The sequence below is a fragment of the Cucumis sativus genome, chromosome 4 (assembly GCF_000004075.3).
Source record: "Cucumis sativus cultivar 9930 chromosome 4, Cucumber_9930_V3, whole genome shotgun sequence".
Lineage (NCBI taxonomy): Eukaryota > Viridiplantae > Streptophyta > Magnoliopsida > Cucurbitales > Cucurbitaceae > Cucumis > Cucumis sativus.
The window spans coordinates 14783678-14801733 of record NC_026658.2 but is presented as its reverse complement, the minus strand read 5'-3'; the positions used below and the strand labels follow the sequence as shown (position 1 = coordinate 14801733).

Genomic DNA, 18056 nt, shown 5'->3' with positions numbered 1-18056 from the left:
AATCCACATGATTTTATTTATTTCTTTCCTTCCCAAAAAGGTCTTATACTATTAAAGATAGTTGATACCTCTCATATATCCATATTATTTGCCTTATCTAACCAATGGTTCAATCCTTGAAGCCTACTCGGAACAAATAATTAATCATCAACAATGATATAACCATAACATTGAGCACACCACCCACCTTAAAGCTCAACCACTGCATCTCTTGAGTCTATCCACTTCTTTATTTGACACTTGGAGATTTCTATCAACATGGTTAAGTCATAACATGACTCTAATATACACTTGTTAGATATAATAAAACTTTTCAAATATCTCAACAATGACACATATGATATTGTCCATTTTGAACATAAATCCTCATAGTTTACTTTAGAGTTTATCCTTCGAATTGCCTCATAAAATTGAAAATGGTTATCCGTGAGGCTAGATGGGCTAAGAAAATGGGTGGTATATCCAAATGCATGCACCCACTATATTAATTGCTTAACAAGTTTCTACTTTTGAATTATATTGGTTGATGCTGAAGTTATGGCGTGTGATGTGTGCTTGGAAGAAGATGCAGTGACAAAGGGAACGAAACAAGAATAATATATATAGTAGGAAAAACAAAAAACAAGTTCAAAAATTTTAATGTTGAAGGTTGATTGTGATTTTTATCCATGGTCACAATTTTCAAGTCTTTCATTCTAGTTCTCATTTCATATATTATCAAACGTCTGATTTTTCCTTTAAATTTTCAATAGATTTTCAATTTTGTAATTTAACTTTTAGTTCCCTATATTAAACTATATTAGTAAAATTGATTAAATAGGTATACCATTTTATTGAAATAATATTTTCTTCAAAAAACAAAATATATTAAACCACAACGGCTAAATTGAATACATCTCATAACGTTAGGACAACAATAAGGCGAGGAAAGTTTCGTCATAGACATGCGTCCTCTAATAAATGGGTGTGTCCTCTACAAAAAGCAAGTCCAAGACTCATATCACATATTTACAAACTGTGTTGTTGCTTCTTCTATTTGAGATAAAATTTTCCAGCTGACAAATTGGAGAAATCGGCACACCTAACACGATCTCTCTCTGCAAGGATCTTAGCAGCATAAATCACAAAAAAGAAAAAGGGGATAATCATTTTCACTACCATTGCAGCCTCTCTTTGGACCATCTGGCTCGAGAGAAATCATAGAATCTTCAGCAGGAACAAAAGGACGGAACAAGAATTATGGGATAACATCAAAGCCCTCACTGGTTTTTGGTGCAGTAGATCGAGTAAAATTATTTTCGAATTACAATGCTAGTTACTACAGCTTTAAATATCAACATTTTTGTTTAAGTTAGGACTTTTGGAGCTTTTCTCTAGTTCTTTTTCCTTGCTTTCTGTATTGATTGTTCAAATATTAATGAGGCGGAGATGAGGAAGGTGCTAAAGGTGTCTGCCTGGTGAAAATGTTTGGATACATCGGTTGATCTAATTATATCAAAATTTTTGTTGTATCGAGCAGATTAAAAGATTTTTTCCACCTGTTGGGTAATGATTTAGAGCTGAAGCTAAGGCTTTCTTTCAAAGAAACAAGAGAATCGGTGATGTTCCAGTTTCCATTCTGCTTAATAATATCCTTACATTCCCAATTTCTAATCCATATTTCTTCGAATTTTGAAAACAGTAGAGTGTTTATGCCTTCGAGGAGAAGAGAAAAAGGGCCGATGATTTGAAAAAAAAAAACCAACCCAAGTCATTAACCTCCGTTTATTGTGAACTCAACTTCATAATTTTTAAAAACAAAGAAAACAACCGTTTATTGTTTTTAAAAATAAGTTATTTCAGGAATGTTTTTAATTTTTTTTTAAAAAATAAGTATACTAAACCCATTTTAATTGTTTTATTTGTATTTGTGTTCTTGAAACCCTAAGAGCAAAAACCAATAATAAGCCATACGTGGTCTTAGTTTTTCTATTCAAACAAAGAAGAAGCTACGACAATTAAATTGGAAGGGTTTAAGTTTAATAATTACCATAGAAACGCAGGGATGAAGTTTTTAATTAATTACTACAAAATGAATTGGTGCATACATTGGGAGAAAATTTGTTAGGCTAACTATTGGTAGGGGTGGACCTCGTAGTTATAAATTAAATTATAATAATAATAACAATTTCCCTAGTAAATAATAATAGTGTGTTAGGTTTTACATATGGATGTGTTAAGTTATTGTTTGAATTAATATGATCAATGAAAATTACGGTGGTACTAAATTAGTAGGAGTAAAATGGAACAACTAAGTTAACTAGTTAAGGCATATTGAATTAGAAAGCCTAAATGCTTAGGAAAACAAAATATAAGTAGAAAAATTAAAGAGCAAAATAAATATTTAAAACAAACAGAAATTATGAATTTTAATATTCAATATAGTTTTAACATGTATAATTATAAACATTCATTGTAAAGGGAGCTTTTAGCTTCGTTGTAATCCGTATATTCTACCTCTAAATTAATGTTTAAATTGGTGATAGATTCAAGAAGGTTTAACAACTCAAATCTTAACTATAACATTTACTTTTTGAGAGGGTTATTTTCTAATTTTTTTTAGTGAATTGGAATATTGAATCTCTAACTTTAAGGTTATCATATATTATTTAATACTAGTTTAATGCTTATATATGTTGTTGAAGTCATGATTTCAAAAAACTCTATATGTCGTATATATATTGGTATAAAATAAAACTAAAAATGACAAAATTGAAAAATTTGTGGAGGGAGAAATAGAGGAGTCACTGACCAAATTGTGAAAATAAAGCAAATGTGACAACCATGAAGGTGAAAGACACCCACCTTCCCAACACAATAGAAAAGGAAAAATGCATCAAAGACTATGTGAGGGCAATTAAAATGTGCAAAATGAGGGGAGTGTTGTGTGTGCTTGTTTCTCTCATTTTCAACCCATTATCATTTTTTTATTTATGTCCTTTCATTATACAAGTCAATATTATAATGCACATAGACCTCGTCACAAGATAGGGTGGAGTTAGAAAATATTTTCCACGCCAGAATATATATTATGTGTTTTTATAAGTCTCAAGTCCATCATGCATCTTGGACTTGGATCCATTTACATCTAGGACTTGATGAAATGTTGGTCGAATTGACTACCAACTTACTCCATTTTGCGTTACTTTTCCACCAAACATTTGACTTTGTTTGTCACTCGTGGTATTTCATTAAATCCAATTTACCCATAACAAAAAATACAATAATACTCAAATTCATCTTGCAAGATTGAAAAATCTCAATGCTCTTTGAAAACAAAGGAAATAACCATCCAAAATAACTCACCAACCCCATGAATCCCCCAAAGTCTTCCACAAAAGAAAACCCACACAAAACAGCATCTCCCTCTCCAACCCAAGCAGGACGATATGTGCAATAGAATTATTAGAACGATTACAAAAATTGAAAAATAAACTCACCCAAAGCTTTGAGTTAATAAAAAATAAAATATCATCCACAACTGTACAAATTTCACTCAAGTCACTAACTTTACGTTATAACATCCACAAACAATGGGCACATCTAATACCATATATCATATTCATGAAATATACTAAGAAAATTTAAATTTTTCAGAGTAATAACTAACACAATTACATGAAACCTATAAATTATTTAGTGATGTATTAAATAACGAATTAATGAGAGCTGAGATAGTATTAGATTTTCTGTTAGAAATAACCGGTTCCAAGGCAACTCTGCTAGAAGTGTTGATCAATTGATAATGAAAATCCATGAGTACAACTTTGGTCCAGTGCAATGACCTCAATACTAAATCCCTCACCCATTTCTTATTTTATCTTCTTTGTTACCTCTTCCACGGTTAAACCCACCATTGAAGCTCCTACCTTTAGTTCTTTCAGTTCAGATAATTGGGTTGAATTTCAATCATCCTAATTCTATTATATATATACTATAGATAAAATTTGAAATCAATTTTTTTGCCAATTAACATATATTGCACCATAATAAACAAATTTTAAGATCAAATCTAATATTTTAAGACACTGACCATTTGGTTGCTTTTATTTTTTGTTTTTGAAAATTGATTAAGTGTATACATTATTCTCTTCCACTTCTAAATCCTTTTTTATATCTATCTTTTGCATAAAAGTGGAAGAAAATAGGCCAAATCTAAAATTAAAAAACGAATAATGGTTACCTGATAGGGTCCAAGATATCCAAATAACTTTCCTTCAAAAGATTAATATATAATTCTAAAGAGTACAACAGTTAATTGGGGATGAAATAGGTTTGAATACAAGAGAACTTTTTGGACGACCTGTTCTTATCATGTTTAAATCACCAAATTAACCCATAAATTTAAATATATAGGTAAAAGTAAATTTAAAATCATAACGTCATCTAACAAGAAAAATGGGCAAGTAGTAAGAGAGTCAAATTATGATATATGATGACTTACTGGGAGTTGATGATTCACCAAGATGCTTCTCTTGAGGGGCTTTGTTTTTTTCTATCATCGTCTTCAGCCAATTTGAAAGGATTACCAAAACTAAAAACAACCAATAACCAAATATATATGAACCAAAAGATGGGAATAATTAAGCCTACGTATATAAGCAAAGTACTTATGGGAGAATCACTATTCATTTCAACCCAAAACCCAAAACATAGCTTTTAATCAAATCAATTTGGTTAGGCCAATAATATATACATATATATATGCCATTTCACCAATTGTACAAAGACTTTGGAAAGGTTCAATAACTATTATTTTGAGAGACCAAGTCTAAGTTTTGGCCTATACATATTTAAAATAAGTTAAACCTATTATGCAACACTTAATTGATCTATACTCAAACTTTTAAATTTTTTTTATCTAATAAATAATAAAAATATTTATAAGAAATTTTCTAAAGTGGACATATTTACTTTTTATATATAAAAATCTATGGAAAAAATTCTTCTAATTAAAAAACATATAGGAATAAACCTTTTTGTTCGTGTTTCCTTCTAATAACTGAAATCTACACCAAAGGTTCATTTATGTTCAAACTTTTTTCTTGTTATGAATTTTGAATCTCCTAACAAAACTAGGAGGTTGAAAGACAAGTTAGTCATACTTTGCGATTACTACTATGGGTTGTCTTTTGGAATAATGCTATGAACTTATGCCCTGGTGTTGGGTGGGTAGTTCGTGACTTATTTGGAGTTTCTATTTGTGTCAAGTTTAGAAAGATCTCACTGGAGTGGTTGATGGAAGTTGTTAGAGGATCAAACAATCATGAAAAGATATTGTCCATTTTCTTTCCCAATATTATTGTTGAATTTTATTCATGGAAATTGGAAGGTGATAAACTTAATTAACAAATGTTCATTTGATTTCACTAAAGTAAATAACTAAAGTAAATAAAACGTACAATTAATGAGATAGTTGTGTTGGCGTTAATGAGATAGCTGTGTTGGCGAGAAGGTTAAGAAATGACTTTTTCTCTTTTTTTTTTCCTTGCATTGGGAATCAAGTTCCTCACTCTAGTAACCCGTTGCTATGTTGGGTTTAAGTCTCATACACAACATGCCTTATTCTCATTCATATGCTTTTTAAGAAAATTTTATTTACGATTATCGGACATCTCTATGCCATCTATATGTCATTTAATATACCTCTCTAATAATAAAATCACTGTTTCTCTCTCTTGTAGATATAGCCAACACACGTTATGTTAACTACATAAGTTGAACTTTGTGTCAAGTTTACTGTTTGCATGTTTCTCGTTTTCTTTGCTTGTCTCGATTTCACAATAAGGTCTCCTAATAATTCATCTAAAAAAAACTCAAATTCATCTTAAAGCACACTAATCTAACTTAGTCATATTAACACGTACTTATGAAATTACAAGATTAGGTTTAAAAAGATAAGAAAAAGAATCCTATATATATATATATATATAAAGAAACATGATTAGCCCAAAGACTACAACAAAGCCAATAAATTTCTTTAAATATTCATCCATATATCGTTCATCATACTTGATGAAAGACGACTTTGGAAAAGTTCAACTATTTGGAGAGAGACCTATTCTTTTTATTTGGTCCTATTAATTAAGTTAAATGACAAGTTTATTAATTTATAAAAAAAAAATTAATTGTGCATGGTTCTAATCAACTTCATAATATGACTTTGACAATGTATGCCTCATATATTTTAACGTCTGCTACCATCAATAAATAATATTCTAGCAAAACAAGAAACTTGTAGTTCAAGCAGTTTTAATTTAATTTGATGTAGATTTGAAATTAAAGAGATGCTATATCTAAAAAATATGTGAGGTATACAACAAGGCAGATCTAAATATGGGATAATTTAATTTATATGTTTATATATAGATTTTAGAAAGAATAGATTAAATCCAAGATAAAGACAAAAACTTGGTAGACAAGTTACAAATTTTCAACAAAACCCTTGAGGAAGAAGTTAAAGCATGAACCTCTCTCTCTCTCTCTCTCTCTCTCTCTATATATATATATATATATGGGGGTGCATAAATTCTTTTATTGGTGAGACCAAGAAGTGGTTGAGTTCATTAAAAACTTTTTAGCAAATTGCACAAACTGATTATGAACCCTCCAAATATAAATGTTAAAATTTGAACCCTCCAAATATACCATCTTAAAATTTTCTTTAAGTTTGAAAGTTCAATTTAATTAATTAATTCAATTTCTACAAATGGTATTGTAAGTTTAAGAATTCTATTTTAATTCTGATATAAATTTTAGGGCTATGAAGTTTTACGACAGAAAGTTGAAGGTACGGTTTTTGCAATTGCAATTTTTCTTTCTTTGAAAAAGAACTTGGGAATGCACTGATCTAATGAAAGATGACTCATTATATTTTAACTATAATAAGATTAATTGACTGTGTATATATATATATACATACACATTGATCATTATTTTACTTTAACTAAAATTAAAACAAATATATATGAAAATTAAATCACAATAATGATAGAAGAGGGTTATTTTTACTGCACATGTAAATGTGTGGTTTTAAGAAAAAACTTCAAAATTTAGATGGAGTACTGAATTAACAGCTAAAAACATAATTTGAGTTGAATAGCTTCTTAGCAGTGCATGCACAGAAATGATCTTAACCTAACAGCCTGTTTGGAATAATACTTTCCAAATACTAAAAGTTACTAAAAAGAAAAAAGAGTTCTTAACTGGTTATTGTTACAAAAGAAGCATTCTTAAATATTTGAAAAGTCACTCCAAACAAATCTGAGCTCTTAACCAATAGAAGGTGTTTGTCTAACTTTGCCAGAAGAATCAACGAATAGCCAAACACGGTTAAATCGAAGATCAAAAGTTATGGCATGATTAGGAGGAACCACTGTAACATAAACCTCTGGCATTTCTTCCTTTATCTTCTTCTCTGCCTCTTCTGCTGTCAAACCCACTAATGACGGCCATACCTTATTCTCTGGTGGCTCGGGTTGAAATAATTGCATTAGCTCCTTATAAGATTGTGTGTAATATTTGTGTGAATCATTTTTTTTAGTACAATAATACATATTCTATAGAAAGTTGCTGCTATAGGGGTTTTAAAAAATGGATATTAATAGGTATAGGTACTGATGATGTTTCTAAAATCAAGTTTTTAAGATATATTTTCATGTCGTTTGTTTTAATCCGACACAAATTAAAATAATTGAGGATATGATTGTTAAGAAGAAGAAAAGAAAAAAAAGTAGCATTACTCACTAGGAATGATGGAGGTTGTTGATTCACCCACCTTCTGATATTGAGGGGCCTTGCTCTTTTGGTTATCTTCACCCATTCTGAAAAACTATACAGCCAGAACCCAAAATCTAAAGCAATAAAAGTCATCACAATAATGTTTTGTGTATATATATGTACACATATTTTGTACAGCCCGACGAGCACTTCCAATTAGAACATGACTCATGGCACTTTATATTATATATATAATAAAATGGATGGTAAATTGAATATGGACGATAAATTAATTATATCTTCTCTATCAACTCATCGTTAGAATTCCAATGGCCCATATTATTAATTATTATACAAAGACTTGGAAAAGTTCAAATATTTAGAGCAAGGAGAGAGCCCAATATTTTGTTGAAATTATTATTTAGTTTCCGTAGTTTGTGATTTTCATTTCTGTTTTGTTTCATTCTAAATATATTTAATGATTATAATCATTTGGTTAATTGACTGAGTTAAATTAAATATACTTGATGACTAGTCATATTTATCATGTCTTAATAAATTTCTTTTATGTTAGGTTATCTTTTGAAAGGATCGATAATAAATTTAAGTTGAGTTGTTAGATCCTCGTTAATAAATTAGTTATTATTTAATTAATATTTAAAATCTTTCATTTTCATTAAATTTAGTTATTGTTTAAATGGTTAATTGCTACAATCTCACGTTAATGAATCAAACTGGATGCATTTTCAAGTGTGTCATTGAAAACAACGATAGTATGAAGGGGACAGTGTAACAATCATACTCAAAGGAAAAAAATAATATAGATTGTGACTCCACTACATGTAAACCATGTAGTGGTCAAGATGCTAGTGTCAACCGTACATAAGACAAAGCAAAGGGTTTAGGGAACGAAGTGTCGTAATGCAACCAAGGAGGACAGTGCATCATCCAACACACCATGATAAGTGGGCAAGCCATACTAGATTGAACATCAAGCAACAGGACAAAGCATCAATGTCATTGACAGTGTCAATGGACAAGCTCACAGTGGGTGGTCCAAATGGGTCCTCGAGCCATGACCTTGGAGAAATCAAGGTTTCGTCACAAGTTTGGGAGAACGATTCTAGAGCTAATTGAAGATTGATGAAAATATGCAAGTTGCACATTGAATATGTGTCAATTGGAGTTCAAAATGGCACTTTATGTTGGCAAGTGATGTTTTGCTGAATTCCATATACATGGGTGATAGAGAGGAAAATGTTCATAATGTACTATAGGGAGAGACATGGTGTCAACTCTCTACCACCACAAGCATTCAGGACTTGCATGCGTGAGCTATAACGTCACACATATATGTGTCTCATGGCTTGACAGTATCTAACCACACGAGGATGTCACAATATTGCAACCTTCCCAATATAGATTGAAGGTTTCACTAGAGCTACAAGCTCATACACGATATGCAATTTGATTTGGCATGGACATTAGAGAGTTCATGCCTTGATATGTTCAAATGGATGAATGTCAAGAAAAACATCAAGTTGGAGAGTTGCTGTGGATTTGAATTATATGATTATTCTCAATAAGTGTGCTCGAGCAGGTGAGAGAAAGTTCATGACACATCCCGACCTATTTGGATGGCATATCCAAAAGCGTTTTTGGGGCTCAATAGTTTTCGATTGGCACAATACTTGTCTAAGTTGTCTTGGGTAATTAAGCATTGTAAAAGCCTGGTAGCTAAGCTTGCATATTAGGTGGAAAAGTGCTTGGTAGGACGCACCTAAAGTAGGCCGATAGAGCCAAATAAGCACTATTAGGCCCTGAAAAACTTCAATAAGTGTTTGAATCTTTCAGGAAGCTTTCTGAAAGATTCAACCTCAACAGAGTGTCGTAAGAATTTTTTTATCAATGAAGGGTCTAAACTCATCTAGGTGAAATAGTTATGAAGAAATGTATAATTATCGAAGATCATGTTATTAGGAATTACCAAAATGCAAAAGAGAGAGATACGACGTTGCATTGTGTTGGCCTTTAGTCTTGCATAAATGCAAGGTCAAACCTCAAAACTTGACTTAGAGTAGAGGCATAAGTTGATTATAATTTCGTATGAGGGAGAATATACATGTATGACTAAATAAAATTTAGTCCTACAATAGTTGAGTTATTGAATCTAATCGATTTGATGATAAGCTTCAAAGAGTCGTGCAAAAAGTAGACCGAGATTTGAGTTTCTCCCCTAATCAAATGTAAATCAATAATAAGTATGAACAGTGTGGTTAAGACAAAGAAAAGGGTTACTTGAATTTCTTTAGGGGCTTTGCTTTGTCTCCATCAATTCAAATATTTAAATAAAACAATAATAAGTATGAACAGTATGTTGTTAAGACATTGAATGCATATATAATAAACCAATAAATCTTTTAATACACATTTTAATAAATCGAATACAAATCCTAAATATGTTGAGATTCTTTTGAAAAGAATTAGGTATTTAATTATTATGATACATATTAGGTCTTCTTTCCACGTATATTTCGTTTCAATTATTTTTCACATGTGAATTATTTTTTAAAAAAGAAAGCTCTCAAACTAAAGGAGAAAAGAAAAATTGTAAATATATCTTTCTTCGATTGTAATAGTTATGGTTCGACAATTCCAAAGCGTTATTTAATTTCACTATCGAAAATTGTTGACATTATTATAATTTGTCTTCAATTATTTTTAACTTACTTTTTAGAAGTGAGTCAACCTTCCTTTAATAAACCTTTTTCTTTTTAAGTAAAAGATAATCCAACCCCATGGAGAGAAATATTATTGTACCTTACTTTTTCTGATGTTTATGTCTAATCTAATTAAAGTATAGAGAGTTGAAATTAGAGAAAATAATAATAGAAAAAGTTCATCCTTTTATTTGTCAATCTTTTTGAAAAATGGTGTATTTGAAATTTGGATTTTTGTTGATTAAATGAGACAATTATTTAGTCAACTTGTTCCATTTCAAACTATGTGCCACTTTTAAGCTTAATTATTCTTCTCACATTTATGAATGTTTGTATATATGTATATATATTATATTGCAACTATAGTGATATTCATCTTTTCTAAATAAATATTAAACTCTGAATATAGTGATTAAATGTAAAAAATTTCCTTCAATATTAATTAGATAGTTGGATTTCAAAATGTTTAGTTACATTTATTATTATTTTTTAGTACAACCATGGATGGTTGAGGAGTTCAAATCTTTGAAATAAAAGGGCATGTTGTTAAGCTCATTTTGACCAATTACATTTGTTCATTAAATGGAACTTAATATTTCTCTTTTCCAATGTCATTGTGAATGGTTCTTTTGTAATAGTAGTTAATTAATAAGTAGGTGCATTTTCAAATATAAAAAAAATAAAAAAATTTACCAAATACAATATAATAATGATTATGTAGGTAAAAATTATTTTCATTTAATAACTACATTTTGCATTTAATTACTTAATAATAATGAAACAATTAGGAGAGCATACCGTATATCTTCAAAGATATATACATATAATTAATGACATAAAACAAAATACAACATACAGTAACTTTGAATTTTATAGAGTTCTTTATATTATTAAAATAGATTTTCAATTAATTATATTGAAATTAGATTTTAGAAGATTTAACTATTTACAATCATTTATACTCTGATAAATTTAAGAGAATTGGCTAAGAGAAATTTGTTGATATACATATACATATTTTGCTAACTTAAAATTATTTAAAATAGACTAATGTTGCATTATAACAAATCAATCTAAGTCAATTCAAGACAAGACGTAAAAATTACTATAGAAAAAAATAGGTACACGAAATTCAATTTTATTTCAAAATTTATTGGTACCACATTTGAATTATTCATAGAAGTTTTTTTATTGACTATATTATCGATTGTCAAACAAAGTATTTTAGAAATTCAGACCATTTATATATGTACATTTTAAGTCATGACAATTTAGGATAATTTTAATAATGAGAACAACTTTGTATATATTGAATTTTTCAAGCTTTAATTTCTTTTTCTATATAATTAATTATTAAAGTCTCACTTTCTAGAATAGCAAATCAAATAATAATAATAAGCAAGATCCAATTAATTTACTAATTCATGAAAATTTATTATATGATAATCCATTTGCATTTTTCATCATTCTAATTTTTATAGTATATCCTTCCATTATCTTTTTTTTATTGTAAAATTTTCCTCGCTCGCCATTAAACATCGTATGAAAGTTCACTATAATTAATCTCACGGAAAGAAGTGTTTTACAATAATAGAATAATCCAAATAGTTACATAAATGAATAAATATATGTATATATATATTACTAAAATGTAAAGAATACGACATTTTCCTTTAGAAGTATGTCTATTAATTATATAATGAAAATAAATCTGGATGTATATATATATATACATAAATTGGAATATACTTTAATTAGCCACTATGCATTATATGATGTAGAAATGTGTAGACCCACTTAACGTAAGAGTGCTTTATAAAGTTTACAATATGTCTACATTCATCTTTATGGTCAACATGCATATTTTAATATTAGAATTGAATATTGTTTTTTATAAAGAAAAAATAATTAGAATTTAATATTGTGACACCATAAGTCATTGGATATATGTTTTATGTACTTTTGTTGCGTGGCCAACGCTGCCTTCTAGTACAGAATTTTCTGTACTTGACTTTAGCTATAAAATACTATAAATAGATAGGTTATTAAAATTAGTTCAATAAATTTTATCTTTAATTTATAATTTAGCGTTTTAGATTTATAGAAGGTGATATTAAATTAAATAAAATATTTGAAAATATAACTAAAATTAGGCAACACTTAACAAATAAACTAAAGTTGTATTTCTAACCTTAAAAATATTACTTTGGAACAAAGTTCGATTTTTAGTATTTATTATTGGTCATTTTTTCTTTTTTGTTTTTGTGAATTTTGTTATTTGGTGGAATTGAATCCAACTAATATACGATAAATTATTCTATGGGAATTGAGCATGTTTTGTTTACTTAATCATCAAACCCCGTTTTATGTCTTATACGTTCGATTTTACTTTGTAAAACCCAAATATAATTATTGTAGAAAATTTTAAACTCACTTAATATGGATTTTTTAACATCTTCTAATATGCAATCTTTTTACCTAAGAAATGAACAATAAATACATAACCTAATTAATCAATTATTAAATGAGTTAAATTTAAATAATCATTATTATTTAGACTTCAATTGAATAGACTGATTTACAAAAAATATTATCTTAATTCTATATATATATATATATATTTATTTGTAAATATTAACATTTAAATTATAATTGCTAGTGTTTCTATATTTAATTAACTAATTATTTAATATCAATGTTTATATAAGTTAAAATTTGAAAAATTGTGAAAAATGACGAAATTAAATGTAATGAATTTTTATTTATTCTTTTTTGTGTAGAATGTAAATAATTTGTATTTTTTATTATTTTTGAAAAAACTTTAAAATTTTAACTAATATATTAATTATTTGGCATATCTGAAAACAATACAAAAGTTAAATTTCAAATATTTAGGCATAAGATCCAAAATGGGCTGTAGAGGCTGCCATGGTTTGAATCTAGACCGTTGAAGTTGAATCATGGAACGGCTACGATTAATACTGAGTTAAATTCGTTGACTTGAAATAAGAAAGTTCCCGTTCACTCACGTCGTTGCCCGAGCTTGAAAATCTACCGACAATGCAAATAATGTACGACCCACAGAGAAACAAACTCCATTACAATGGCGGCCATCGTCTTCCTCACCTTAATACTTTTGATTTCCATTTCTCCAGCTTCTGCAGATCAAAGATTCATCTTTAATGGCTTCAATTTCGGCGATCTCTTCCTCGACGGCGTCGCCGAAGTAACCTCCGATCGTCTTTTGAGACTCACCAACGACTACGACCAACAAATCGGCCATGCCTTTTACCCCAATCCCATCTCCTTCAAAACCCCATCAAACAATAATTCCTCGCTTTCTTCCTTCTCTGCATCTTTCGTCTTTGCTATAATCTCAGAATATGACGATCTCGGCGGCCATGGAATCGCCTTCGTCGTTTCTCCGACTAGAGGACTCCCCGGAGCTCGCCCAAGCGAAAACCTCGGTCTATTCAACGAGTCCAACAACGGGAAAGAGACGAATCATATCTTCGCCGTTGAACTCGACACGATTCAGAATCTCGATCTTAGAGACATCAACAGGAACCACGTCGGAATCAATATAAACGGATTAATGTCAGAACAATCGGAGCGAGCAGGGTATTGGGTCGACGGAGAATTTAGAAATTTGACGCTAATCAGTGGCGAACGGATGCAAGTTTGGATTGAATACGATGGACTCAAAAAGCAAATTAACGTTACCCTGGCTCCAATTGAAATCAGAGATAAACCCAAAATCCCTCTCTTATCTTACCGGCGAGACTTATCGTCCGTCATCAACGACATCATGTACATCGGATTCTCGTCCTCAACGGGCTCCATTACGACGTTGCATTACGTTTTAGCTTGGAGTTTCAACGTCAATGGCGAAGCACAGAAGATTAATCTGTCTCAACTCCCCAAGCTTCCACCACGTACAAAAAAAAAACCGAGCCGATCCAAATTGTTAACAATAGGTTTGCCGTTGGTTTGCGTTGCATTAGCTTTAATGACAGTTTTGGGGTTGATTTATTTCATATACCGGAGACGGAAATTCGCAGAGATTCTAGAGGATTGGGAGCTGGAATACGGACCGCAAAGATTCAAATACAAGGATTTATACAAAGCAACAAAGGGATTCAGAGAAAAAGAATTTCTGGGATTTGGTGGATTCGGTAGAGTATACAAAGGGGTATTACCAAATTCGAAAATCGAAGTAGCGGTGAAGAGAATCTCTCACGAATCAAGACAGGGGATGAAGGAATTCGTGGCGGAGATAGTGAGTGTAGGGAGGCTCCGGCACCGGAACCTGGTGGCGCTGTTGGGGTATTGCCGGAGGAAAGGAGAGCTGTTTTTGGTGTATGATTATATGAGAAATGGAAGCTTGGATGCGTATTTACACGAGTGGCCAGAGATAACGATAAATTGGGAACAGAGGTTTGAGATAATAAAAGGAGTTGCGTCGGGATTGTTCTATCTTCATGAACAGTGTGAGAAAGTGGTGATTCATAGAGATGTGAAAGCGAGTAATGTGCTGCTTGACGATGAGTTTAATGGAAGATTGGGGGATTTTGGTTTGGCTAAAATGTACGATCGTGGTGCTGATCCTCGAACCACTCATGTCGTTGGAACTCTTGGGTTTGTTCTTCAATTCCCATTTACTTTATTCTTTCTTAATTTAGTAGTGTTAGCATCATCTCACTTTTCTAACCAAACCAACATCAATTCACCATCTGTTTAGTAAATAATGTTCGTTTAAGTCGTTTTAAGTTTTTTGAAATTTTTTTTTTAAAAAAAAATCAACCTTTCGTTTTTTATTTTGAAATATATTTTTAAGTTCATTACTTTAGTTTCGATACTTTATATATTGCGATATTATCATAAATAACAAAAACAATTTAAATTATTTACAATACAAAAAAAAGAAAAAACCTCAAATGAGTTATAATGGAAGAGTTTGTTAGTTTGCAGTAGTTTCAATTTCTTTCTTTTTAAATTTTAAATTCTAGTTGTTTTTACGTAAAAAAGTTGTAAAGTAAAATTGTTATGAAATGACAAACGGGTCTAAGACTTTCAAATTTTCTCCATTTCATAATTTGAATATTTTAAAAGGTAAAGATTTGGAGTTTGACATTTAAAGAAGTATATTTTTGTTGTCAAACCTTCAAATTGTTTATTTAAAATTAAAAGAAAAATATTGAAATCAATTTTGGAGGTCTCAATCATTATTTAAGATTATAAAACAAAAAAATCTTTAAATGTCAAACTCATAAATGAAAATTTTACACCATTCTGATATAGTTTTATAATTTTAAAAATATTTGTAATTGATTAGGGAATAGAAACACATAAATGAAAATTCATAATTTAACCTTAAAACGCAACGGATTTAATCAACTATGAAAATTGAAAATTTTGCTTAAATTTTGGTAAAACGTTCTTCCACAAACCCATATTGTGGAACGCAGGTATCTAGCGCCAGAGCATATAAGAACAGGGAGAGCCACAACAAGAACAGACGTTTACGCATTTGGGGCTTTTCTTCTTGAAGTGGCCTGTGGAAGAAGGCCTATTCATCCTCAAGAAGACTCCGACGATTTCATTTTAATGGATTGGGTTTTCTCTTGTTGGTCCAACGGCAACATTCTCCGGACCGCCGACCCCAAATTGGGTGGCAACTTCGAACCTTCACAGCTCGAATTGGTTCTCAAACTCGGGTTGCTCTGTTCTCACTCCTCCCCTGCCGTTCGGCCCACCATGTATCAGGTTCTGCAGTATTTGCAGGCCGAAGCGCCGCTGCCGGACCTCGCCTCCCTCCGCTGGCGCCTTTCCGGAAATGGGTTTTTCAATTTGACGCCTCGCGACGGCGATGAGTTGGATGATTTTACCGGGTCTTATCCGCTATCGAGAGAAAGGAATGTGACGAGCTCTTCATCGGTTGCGGAGTCTATTCTGTCGGAAGGCCGCTGATTTTGAAGACGATGACGACCACATCTAATTTTGTGAATAATTAATTTGTTAATTGAATCTTAATTCTTACCTATCATTTTTAGGAAAATATTAAACAATTTCAAAGTACCAAAGTTCCATATATTGACATGGTTGTTTACATTTAAAATCTCGAGGGTTTTGCAAAGTTTTTTAGTAGCTCAACCTATTTTGATCCTGTGATGTTGTCCTAAGACTCCTAAGCTTGAATTTGCTTCTTTAACACTTTGGTTACTTTTTATGGGTATTAATATTTGGTTCTCTTCATCTTTTTGGATAATTTGGGTGGGATTCAAACAATGTATGTGAGAGGGGTAGAATTTTTCAATCCCTCTCTAAATTATAATTTCATGATTATACAATAAAATCATAACATTGTATATAACAATAAGTAAGAACTTTGAACTAGATGATTTTACAAATTAAACGTAGATAAACAATCATATACATTGATCCAGGAATGGTCTTCTAAAGATTGTGTTTTTCTCATTTGGTCTCCCTTAACATAATTAATTTTCTTGATGAAAAGAGTGAATTACTTGAATGAGACAGTGAGATGACCAATCTCTAAGGTTCTATTTATAGACACCACCTATCATGGTGTTTAATTAGGATGTTATCTTTTTACCCAATGAGCCTAATAAAATAATGAACCCCAAAAACATAAAATGGCATATAATGCATGTGGACCACATTAATAATAGTATTATATTTAAAATAAATATAACATTCTCTCACTTGTCCTATTGACATTATTTACCATATACGTTCTTAACATATCATGTCAAGTCAAAGAAACCACTAAAGGATCATGACAGTCATACATACATCATTGCATTAACATACTCCCTTCCATGTATCACTTAAATAGTTTCTCTATTAATATTATTCATAATAAAGATAATCAATAAATATTAAAAAAAGAAAGAAACGTAAGGGGAAAAGCCTGTGAGATTGAACGTGGGGGTGATCCTAATAAAAGTATCATCAACTAATTAACAAAGAGAAAAAATTTAACAGAGAATACCAAAAATTAATATCAAAACAAACTACCAAATCTCAAAACAATCCCTAAATGTGCGAAAAGAATAAATCTCAATTAAAAATACCTCAAGGCATCGCACATAAAAAAAAGAAGAAAATCAAAATTTCAGAACAATCTACCGTAATGCAAAATGCAAACTAAATAATAATAAATCTAAATAAAAAATGTGTCTTACACAAAGATGGCACCCCAACCAACCAAAAGATTAGAAGAAACTCAAGATTTAAAAAAAATCCATAATCCATAATACTTATAAAAGAAGTTGAAAAAATAATAAATCTAAATTAAAAATATTTACATCCAACGTAGAAAAAGAAAGAAAGTCAAAATTTTAAAAACAATTCATAATAATCATAAAATCTAAATTAAAATCAATAATGCTGGTAAAAAGAACAATCAATAATGCATAAACAAAAGATAATAAACTCAAATTAAAAATATCTCCTAAAAGGATATTACACGAATGACAAAAGAAAAGAAAAAAACTCAAAATTCCAGACCAAATTATAATACAACATGCAAACAAGCTAAAAATTAATAAATTT

At 30.3% G+C, this 18056-nt stretch overlaps 2 protein-coding genes across 3 annotated transcripts; one reads left to right on the top strand and one right to left on the bottom strand.

Moving 5' to 3' along the window:
* Positions 1-7027: 7027 nt before the first annotated feature.
* On the bottom strand, positions 7028-7960 carry LOC105435368 (subtilisin inhibitor CLSI-I). 2 transcript variants are annotated; one of them, XM_031884702.1, is made up of 2 exons: positions 7786-7960; positions 7028-7538 (listed from the first exon to the last, which is right to left on the bottom strand). In XM_031884702.1, exons 1-2 carry the CDS (start codon positions 7909-7911, stop codon positions 7311-7313), a joined length of 354 nt encoding a protein of 117 aa, XP_031740562.1. In that variant the 5' UTR covers positions 7912-7960; the 3' UTR covers positions 7028-7310. The 2 variants fall into 2 exon arrangements, with proteins under 2 accessions (XP_031740562.1, XP_031740563.1); XM_031884703.1 differs by having other exon boundaries at positions 7028-7504.
* Positions 7961-13273: 5313 nt separating this feature from the next.
* Positions 13274-16596, top strand: LOC101205439 (L-type lectin-domain containing receptor kinase IV.1). Its single transcript, XM_004142152.3, has 2 exons — positions 13274-15116; positions 15947-16596. The coding sequence occupies exons 1-2, from the start codon at positions 13582-13584 to the stop codon at positions 16446-16448; spliced, it is 2037 nt and encodes a 678-aa protein (XP_004142200.1). The 5' UTR covers positions 13274-13581; the 3' UTR covers positions 16449-16596.
* The last annotated feature ends 1460 nt before the right edge of the window (positions 16597-18056 follow it).

What these genes read in the sequence shown, in the direction of transcription:
- LOC101205439 (XM_004142152.3), top strand. Translation starts at nt 13,582, where the DNA reads ATGGCGGCCATCGTCTTCCTCACCTTAATACTTTTGATTTCCATTTCT. An exon ending in CATGTCGTTGGAACTCTTGG is followed by an intron (nt 15,117 to 15,946) that starts GTTTGTTCTTCA and finishes TGTGGAACGCAG; the next exon opens with GTATCTAGCGCCAGAGCATA.
- LOC105435368 (XM_031884702.1), bottom strand. Translation starts at nt 7,911, where the DNA reads ATGACTTTTATTGCTTTAGATTTTGGGTTCTGGCTGTATAGTTTTTCA. An exon ending in AACAACCTCCATCATTCCTA is followed by an intron (nt 7,539 to 7,785) that starts GTGAGTAATGCT and finishes CAATCTTATAAG; the next exon opens with GAGCTAATGCAATTATTTCA.